This window comes from Macrobrachium rosenbergii, chromosome 2 (genome assembly GCF_040412425.1).
Source record: "Macrobrachium rosenbergii isolate ZJJX-2024 chromosome 2, ASM4041242v1, whole genome shotgun sequence".
NCBI lineage: Eukaryota > Metazoa > Arthropoda > Malacostraca > Decapoda > Palaemonidae > Macrobrachium > Macrobrachium rosenbergii.
Window position 1 is genome coordinate 36,953,013 of NC_089742.1, and position 10,000 is coordinate 36,963,012.

The 10,000-nt window shown below is 34.2% G+C and overlaps 1 protein-coding gene across 1 annotated transcript in view; it reads left to right on the forward strand.

Annotated features, from left to right (window-relative positions):
• Sans (SAM_USH1G_HARP domain-containing protein Sans) overlaps nt 1-10,000 on the forward strand; it is a 62,718-nt gene that overhangs the window by 15,485 nt on the left and 37,233 nt on the right. Inside the window, exon 2 of the mRNA XM_067114959.1 lies at nt 9,467-9,610. Coding sequence (XP_066971060.1) covers nt 9,467-9,610 — 144 coding nt within the window. The remainder of the gene's footprint in view (nt 1-9,466; nt 9,611-10,000) is intronic.

Consider the following 10,000-nt stretch of genomic DNA (forward strand, 5'->3'; position numbering starts at 1 on the left):
TCTGTCCGTCTGCACTTTCTTCTGTCCGCCCTCAGATCTTAAAAACTACTGAGGCTAGAGGGCTACAAATTGGTATATTGATCATCCACCATCCAATCATCAAACATACAAAATTGCAGCCCTCTAGCCTCAGTAGTCTTTATTTTATTTATGGTTAAAGTTAGCCATACTCGTGCGCCTGGCAACGATATAGGACAGGCCACCACAGGGTCGTGGTTAAAGTTTCATGGGCCGCGGGTCATACAGCATTATACCGAGACCACCAAAAGGTAGATCTATTTTCGGTGGCCTTGACTGCATGCTGTAACGGCTGTACAGACAACTCAAGCTCCGAAGAAACTTCGACGCATACGTTACTTCTTTTTTTCTGAGAGAACACAGGGGTTCGCAAACTTGTCTGGCATTCAATAGTCGAATAATTATCAAATGACGTCACAGCACAAGAAGAGGACGTAAATAACGGTATTCCATAATAATCTACTGGAGACTTTGAGAGTCTCTGCAAAGCCTTCCACGGGATTCTTTCCCCAGCGCAAGGCGAATAGAGCAGTAAATCTTACTTTTAAACGGCGGTAGAGAACTTTGTGGTTTAAACGTGATATTCGAACTGCAAAAACACGACAATTATTTTTAATGTTTAAAACTATCTGTTCTTATATTTAGTTTTGCTTGAATTTTCCGGGAATTTTTTTTTTTTTTGACAAATTTCAGCCACAGTCGACCGATTTAAGTAGCTTATAGAAAGCTATAATTTCAAGGTAAAAAAATACTGTTTTTAATCATGAGTCTAGGTTTTCTGAGAGTAATAAATATGGCTTTTTTTTTTTTAAACGCTGCAATCACTCACATTAGGAGATTGCTTACGTGTTTTCAAAAGTCATGTTTTTTTTTTTTACCTAGTCATTGCATTGCTTAGACATTTTTCATATCCTACACAAAACTATCTGTGAGGACTATTTATAAGGGAAAAGCGCCATTCTCATCACAGGCAAGGTATGCAGTCAGTGGTCATTTCGTTTTGATCCCTGAAAGGTGACGGTGAAATTAAATGTAGAACGAATTGGATGTACGTAGATGATAACAGCGTTGAGATATTTAAGGTAGGTATGACTTTTTATCCACACGTGTAATTGAATGCACAATATGCACGTATTTACATAGGTCAGTAGATATAAGATCAGGTCAAAGCATCGGGTTTTTAGTTTTCTCTAAAAGAAAACTATTGTGGCGGGGCTTTGTCTGTCCGTCCGCACCTTATTTTGTCCGCACTTTTTCTGTCTGCCCTCAGATCTTAAAAACTACTGAGGCTAGAGGGCTGCAAATTTGTATGTTTATCATCCACCCTCCAGTCATCAAACATACCAAATTACAGCCCTCTAGCATCAGTAGTTTTTATGTTATTTAAGGTTAAAGTTAGCCATAATCGTGCTTCTGGCAACGATATAGGACTGCTGCTCATACAGCATTATACCGAGACCACCGAAAGATAGATCTATTTTCGGTGGCCTTAATTATACGCTGTAGTGGCTGGACAGAAAACTCGATTGCGCCGAAGACACTTCGGCGCAGTTTTTACTTGTTTTCCTGTTTTCTTACATGTGAATAACGCTGTACGAATAGAAAGAGTGCTTCACAATTATGAACGAGGTCAATGACTCTACACATAATGAGATCTTTTGAATTTTACTTTTACAATACCATTGTCCTTTATAGAGAAGAATACATAATTGTGTGTCCACGCCATGCATCGTGAGGTTTGTCCTGTTCTGTAAGAGTCGATTATAGAGTAACAAAAGGTAACAGCTGTCCACGGCTATTTCATTTGTTTCTTAATAATAATAATAATAATAATAATAATAATAATAATAATTTTCTCTCGCTGCTGTTTCCTCAACCAAAAAGGATATATCTAAATTCACTTTCAAACGTTTTCATAGATTTGTGACAAAAGGATTTCCGAATTGACCGGTGCTAGAGTCTAACAGTATCACTGAACAGACATAGGTCTATGGCTCTCATTAGGATCAATCCCCCTTCTAGCTTTTCCCTTCCAATCTCTAATTTTCTTCGGGCCTGGGCTACATAAAATCCATAGGTTACCTGTTAAAATGATTTACGAGCTAATTCAGGAGAAAGAGCGGGTACTGGGATAAGGGCAGCTTCATCTCCAGGAACAACAAAAGTCACATTTAACCTTTGCAATAATCCGTTTCCATTCATGTACAGCTTGCAAAATTATTATAGGAATGGAATGGAATATAGAATTTAGGCCACAGGCCAAGCGCTGGGACCTGTGAGGTCATTCAGCGCTGAAAGGGAAAATGAGAGTAGAAAGGTTTGAAAGGTGTAACAGGAGGAAAACTTCGCAGTTGCACTATGAAACATGTGTTAGGAGAGGGTGACTAGCGAGATGGAAGAAAGAATATAAATGGCGATACAGTTAAATGAATGAAAGGGGTTGCAGCTATAGGGGCCGAAGGGACGTGCAAAGAACCGTAAGTAATGCTTACAGTGCACCGCGTGAGGTGCACTGACGGCACTAGCCCACTACGGAGACAAAATTATTATAAAACAACAATTTAGCCATGCAAATTTTCAGCAAGTCTAAATCGCACGGAGATTATTCGACTCAAATCTTAATTGATCTTCATTCAGCGACATTCAGTCTTTATCTTCGACCACATCGCGATCTGAAAGAAACCTGAGTCAGCTCAGTCACGCTTGAAATTAAGAAGAAGAAGAAGAAGACGTCGCTGGACACAAGAGTCACTCCGTGTCATTACGGACGGACTTTCCCTCATCAAGTGTCCGGGACTGCTCAGACCACGGTCTAAGACCATCGTCTAAGGCTCAGTTGAGGAACGTGTGGGAAAAAGGCACTTAGGAAAAAAACTTCGACAAAAAAGACGGGAATGGTCTGCTGGGAATGACTTGGGCGGTCAAGAAAGCGGAAAATGAAAGTGATTCTTGGCGACTCCTGACGATTGTAGAAAAACAATGAGCGTTGCGAGATCACCTGTTCTGGAATCTGTTTCTGGTGACTTTTAATTTTGCTCTGTGATGAAGGCCGATTGCTTTCTTTATTATTTTTTTCTTTAGAGTGAATTGCTGATAAATGGTTTCGACAGGTGTGCATTTATATATATATATATATATATATATATATATATATATATATATATATATATATATATATATATATATATATATATTATATATATACATATATAACCATATATATATATTACATATTTATTTATTATCTGATTGTTAAATCGTAACTAAATATGGTAATGGGCGATTTGGTTTCTTTTTCCAGAACACTCGGGCAAAATGTAAAAAAATTCTAATTACTAGGTTCACACAATACACACATATATATATACACATACATACTACACACATATATGTGTATATATATGCATGTGTATATATAGTATATATATATAGTATATATATATATATATATATATATATATATATATATATATATAGAAGAGAAGAGAGAGAGAGAGAGAGAGCAATATTGGACGCCTTTAAAATTTTAATTACAGGTACCTGACCTGCATATGATAATGAGAACGATTACCTGACCACTTCCGGCCCTTAATGAGTCTGTTATCAGGTGGTCATGCCTTTCCTCACCAATCACCGTCATCAACATCCCAAAGGAAAGTATTTGGAAAACAGAAAATAGGTCGTACTTTGGAAATAGAAAATATGTAGGTCGTGTTTTGGAAATAGAATGTAGTTCGTGTTTTGTAAATAGAAAATAGGTCGTGGTTTGGAAAGAAAATAGGTCGTGTTTTGGAAATAGAATATAAGTCGTGTTTTGGAAAGAGAAAATAGGTCGCATTTAGAAATGAAAATGGGTCTTTTGGAAATAAGAAAATGGGTCGTTTTTTTGGGTTTTTTTTTTTTTTTTTATAGAAAATAGGTCGTGTTTTGGAAATAGAAAATAGGTCGTGGTTTGGAAAGAGAAAACAGGTCGTGTTTTGGAAAGAGAAAATAGGTCGCGTTTTGGAAATAGAAAATAGGTCGCGTTTTGGAAATAGAAAATAGGTCGTGTTTTGGAAAGAGAAAATAGGTCGTGTTTTGGAAAGAAGTAAATAGGATTTTGGAAATAGAAAAAAGGTTGTATATTGGAAATAGAAAGTGGTTGTCATAAATGGCATTATAAATTTCCCCTTTTGTGATTTGTTATATTGTTTTTCACAGGCTTTCTGGCGTATTCCAATCTTTGTTGTATACTATTATAAATCGTACTGTAAATGCCATTTTTTTGTGATTGGCTTTGAAATTTTCCTATTTCTGTAACCGATCACGACAAATTTCTTCCTCCAGTGATTTATCGTTTGCTTTTATAGGTCGTTCTCTAAAGCCCCTCCTCTATGACTGGATATTCGTTTTTATAGGCGGTTCTATACATTGTCCGATACTGAAATCAGCATATTTTATTGCCTCAGATTAACAGTAAAGTTGGAAAACAAATGTATAATAATAGTAATTCATTTGTGGCGACTGATTCCTTTTCGTCGTTTCGAATTCTTTTGATTAATGGTTAGATTTATTCTTGTTGATTTGACCGATTCCGTGAATAATGATAAGACTGATAAGACTAAGAGAGAGAAAGTGTGTCATTGCTTACCTATCTCTATTGAAGACTTGATAGAAGTATCTTTAAAACAATCTACTTCACGAAACAACCAGTTGCGTTATCGGTTATTATCGCCATGTCTGTTCATGAAAGGTGACCTTAGAAGTTATTTGTGGTATTTGTTCCAATTATGACAACGGGAATACGACTGTAACTTATTTTTTTTTTATCTAAGGAAGTCTTGAGTTTTTGTATAACCAGGTATATAATATAGATACCGATCTCTCTCTCTCTCTCTCTCTCTCTCTCTCTCTCTCTCTCTCTCATATCTATCTATCTATCTATCTATCTATCTATCTATCTATCTATCTATCTATATATAAATATATATATATATATATATAATATATATATATAATATATACGTATATATATACACATATATACATTTATCTATATATATACATTCTATATATATGAACATTCTATATATATATATATATATATATATATATATATATATATATATATATATATATATATATATATGTGTGTGTGTGTGTGTGTGTGTGTGTGTGTGTGTGTGTGTGTAGGTATTCAGAATTACCATTTTGATATGTACTGGTAGCTCGACATTAAAGCAGTGCCTAAAAAAACCCTTAAAAATAACCTGAGTCATAACTGCGATTACACTCAACCTCGGCAGAGATTAGAAACGATAATGACCGCCGATAGTTATCATCATGATGACTGGAAGTGGTGATGATGATAATGATGGCGCTCAGAAGTATGATGATAGTGAAGTAGATTTTAATGATTGGTCCAGTGCCTACGAGAAGACCCGATGGTGATGATGATGATGATGATGATGATGGTGAGAATATGGGAATGATCTTCAAATTGGTTGACCTTCGAGTCCTATGAAAGTTTGGTAAGAAGAGGTAAAGAAGGAAGAAGAGGAGGAAGAGGAGGAGGAGGAGGAGGAGGAGGAGGAGGAGGAGGAAGACGACACAGGAACTTCGCAAGGGTAACCTCGAACCGCTTTTTTTTTTTTTTTATCTTTTTACTCAGTGACCGTTCCTTTGTATAATCATAAGGCCAGACCCTTTGTTTTCTCAGTAACGTAACCCAGTTTCGTAACTGTCTTATTATTAGTCCAATGTAAATAAAAGTTTGCTATATATATATATATATATATATATATATATATATTTATATATATTCTTATATATCTGTATATATATATATATATATGTATATATATATATATATTATCTGCATTTCATACACAATTAATGTCTGTGTGAGTATGGTATTTCTTTTGTCAGTTTTGTCGTAAAACTACTGTGTAATTTTTCTTAGCCACTTTTGTAGCCATTTTCAGGAATAAACATAAGCAGAACGTAGTTTTAGTAGTCCATTCAATATCTAATATGATTTATATATATATATATATATATATATATATATATATATATATATATATATATATATATATATATACATATATACATATATATATATATATATATATATATATATATATATATATATATATATATATATATATATATATATATATATATATATATATATATATGAAACAACCCTTTACTTGTATTGGACTAATAATCTGACAATTACAAATCTGATTTTAAGTCTATCAGCTATCTAATGTTCTTGGTATATATTCTCTATTGGCTCATCGTCCTGTCACTTTCAAGTTTCAGTATTTTAGACATTACTGTTTTAGTTTTCTATAAAAGAAAACTGCCGGCTTGCCTGTAAGATCCTCCTTTTTCTGTCCGCCCTCAGATCTTAAAAACCTCTGAGGCTGAGAGCTACAGAATTGGGATGTTGATCATCACCCTTCGATCATCAAACATGCCAAATTGAGCCCTCTGGCATAATTAGATTTATTTTATTTAAGGTTAAGTTAGCCATAATCATTAGCTACAGCAACGATATAGGGTTGCTCACAATCGGGCCGTGGCTAAAGTTTTATGGGCCTCGCTCATACAGCGATATACCGAGACCATCGAAAGATGGATCTATTTTCAGATGGCTTTGATTATGCTTTTCTTAGCGGTTCAAGAAAACTCGATTGCGCCGGAAAAACTTCGGTGCATTTATTACTTGTTTATTCCTGATCATGTTTAAGGCTTAGCAGTGTAAGTGTGTCTTCCTCCGGCACAAAGGGGCGGCATTAGTGTTATCAAGTACGTAAATCCACCAACTGATTTTACGTAACAAAATGTAATTTTTATTGCTTCGATAATCAGTTACTAAGTTTTCATAATGGACGCGTTGGGGTATTATTAATTATTATTGTTATTATTATTATTATTATTATTATTATCTGAATCCTCCTGCTGATTTTACATAACAAATTGTGCTTTTTTATTGCTTCGAAAACTTGTTACTAAGTTTTTATAATTAAGGCGTAGGGATATATTATTATTATTATTATTATTATTATTATTATTATTATTATTATTATTATTATACTGCGAAAATATTAAAAAAACAAAAAGGCAAAATTTGACAGTAAAATAGAAAAGTATAACAAAGAGAGTTATATAACTATGCCAGAATAAACAAGCATAAATCTAAGCGTGTAAACTAACATTCAAATTGCATAAAGTCTTTTTACGTTTTTAATAAACATAAACATATACAGTAAAGAACCGAAATAAGTATAAGCGTATAAACTAAAATTTAAATTGCATAAACATAATCTTTTTATATTTTTCATAAAAATAATTATCTTAAGAACAGAAAACATTTGGAGGGCGTAATGCAATAAACATTCGATCGTCCCACGATGGGGGAAATTGTTTTATTATAGTCATATCCCGGTGGTTGCCTTATCTGATAAAGCTCCCGATAAGATTTTTTTCCTTAATCGCTGTAGCCTTGGACTGCCTTCATTCCTCGCGTCCCTCTCTTGACAGGTCCACTGAATATAATAATAATAATAATAATAATAATAATAATAATAATAATAACTGCTCCGTCTTTATTGTCGATGTACTAGCTATGACTGTGACGTCACACTAAGTTGGGTTAATTATCTATACACAGGGGAGTCTTGTCCTCTCTCTCTCTCTCTCTCTCTCTCTCTCTCTCTCCACTTTTGGAAGCAACGGTATAATCCGATATACTTATGAATGTCATCAAAATTGTCAGGCTATCGCAGGCTCTTAAAAATATCTCTGGTAATTCTTCAAGAATTCACTTGTTTGGTGTAATTCTTGCGTTAATTTCAAACTATATCAGATTTTAATTAGGTTCAGTTAGGGAATTCCTCAAAAGCTAGCCAGTAACGGCAAATCATTGAAAGTATATAAATAGGCTCACAATTACTCATGCTCGTAAATAAGTTATCTACTATTGTTTCTGTTTTGTGTGATGGTGATTACCTTTTGTGAATAAGTAGACAATGGTGTTTAAATAGTTCAGTTTTGTGTGTGATGGTGATTACCTTTTGTGAATAAGTAGACAATGACATTTGAATAATTCTGCTTTGTGTGATGGTGATTACCTTTTGTGAATCAGTAGACAATGACATTTGAATAGTTCTGCTTTGTGTGATGGTGATTACCTTTTGTGAATCAGTAGACAATGACATTTGAATAATTCTGTTTTGTGTGTGATGGTGATTACCTGACAATGACGTTTGAATACTTCTGTTTTGTGTGATGGTGATTACCTTTTGAGAATAAGTGGACAATGGCATTTGAATAATTCTGTTTTGTGTGATGGTGATTACCTTTTGTGAATCAGTAGACAATGACATTTGAATAATTTTGTTTTGTGTGTGATGGTGATTACCTGACAACGACATTTGAATAATTCTGTTTTGTGTGTGATGGTGATTACCTTTTGTGAATCAGTAGACAATGACATTTGAATAATTCTGTTTTGTGTGTGATGGTGATTACCTTTTGAGAATCAGTAGACAATGACATTTGAATAATTCTGTTTTGTGTGATGGTGATTACCTTTTGTGAATCAGTAGACAATGACATTTAAATAATTCTGTTTTGTGTGTGATGGTGATTACCTGACAATGACATTTGAATAATTCCGTTTTGTGTGTGATGGTGATTACATTTTGTGAATCAGTAGACAATGACATTTGAATAATTCTGTTTTGTGTGTGATGGTGATTACCTTTTGTGAATCAGTAAACAATGACATTTGAATAATTCTGTTTTGTGTGATGATTACTTTTGTGAATAAGTAGACAATGACATTTGAATAATCCTGTTTTGTGTGTGATGGTGATTACCTTTTGTGAATCAGTAAACAATGACATTTGAATAATTCTGTTTTGTGTGTGATGGTGATTACCTTTTGTGAATAAGTAGACAATGACATTTGAATAATTCTGTTTTGTGTGTGATGGTGATTACCTTTTGAGAATTAGTAGACTTTGTGTGATGGTGATTACTTTTTGTGAATCAGTAGACAATGACATTTGAATAATTCTGTTTTGTGTGATGGTGATTACCTTTTGTGAATCAGTAGACAATAACATTTGAATAATTCTGTTTTGTGTGATGGTGATTACCTTTTGTTAATAAGTAGACAATAAAATTTTTATTAAATAATAAAAGACATTCACTTGGTCACTAATTAACTTAACTCTTAGAAATGTGCACGGATTCAATTAGAACAAAAATTCAGTTCATTACAAATACGCAAAATGGAGGGTAAAGTACTTGCAAAAGACCTTTGAGAGAGAGAGAGAGAGAGAGAGAGAGAGAGAGAGAGAATAAAAATCAGAAACAAAGCATATTTTTAATTGTAATGATTTTGTCATTAACACTGTTATTTTTCATCCATCCCTGTTACCGCATCCAGAGCAGCGAAGGATGGATACGTGGATGTGCTGAAGGAAGCCACCCGCCGAGATTGCAACGCCCCCGACGAGGATGGCCTCACGCCCACGTCCTGGGCGGCTTACGAGGGCAACCTGGACGCTCTCAGACTCCTGGTGGGCAGAGGGTGAGTTGTAACGAGGTGTTTTTTGAAAAATCTTCGTTCGCTTCTCGAATTTAATCGCACATGTCTTTATTCGGAAGTGGTGTTCATTTTTTTTTTTTTTTTAATTTGCTAATAATTAGTTTTATTTAATGTTTTTTATAGCTAGATATATACACATACATACACACACATATATATATATACACATACATACATACACGCACACACACTCGTATGTATGCATCCTGGCTGTATGCAGACATAACATCACACGTCTACACACAGACACATACATATGTATACATATATATATATATGTGTGTGTGTTTTCCGTCTCTCACATATCGTTTGGCTCCACGACATGGCTCCGTATTTTTCGTATGTTTATCCTCCGAAAACATTTTGTTCACC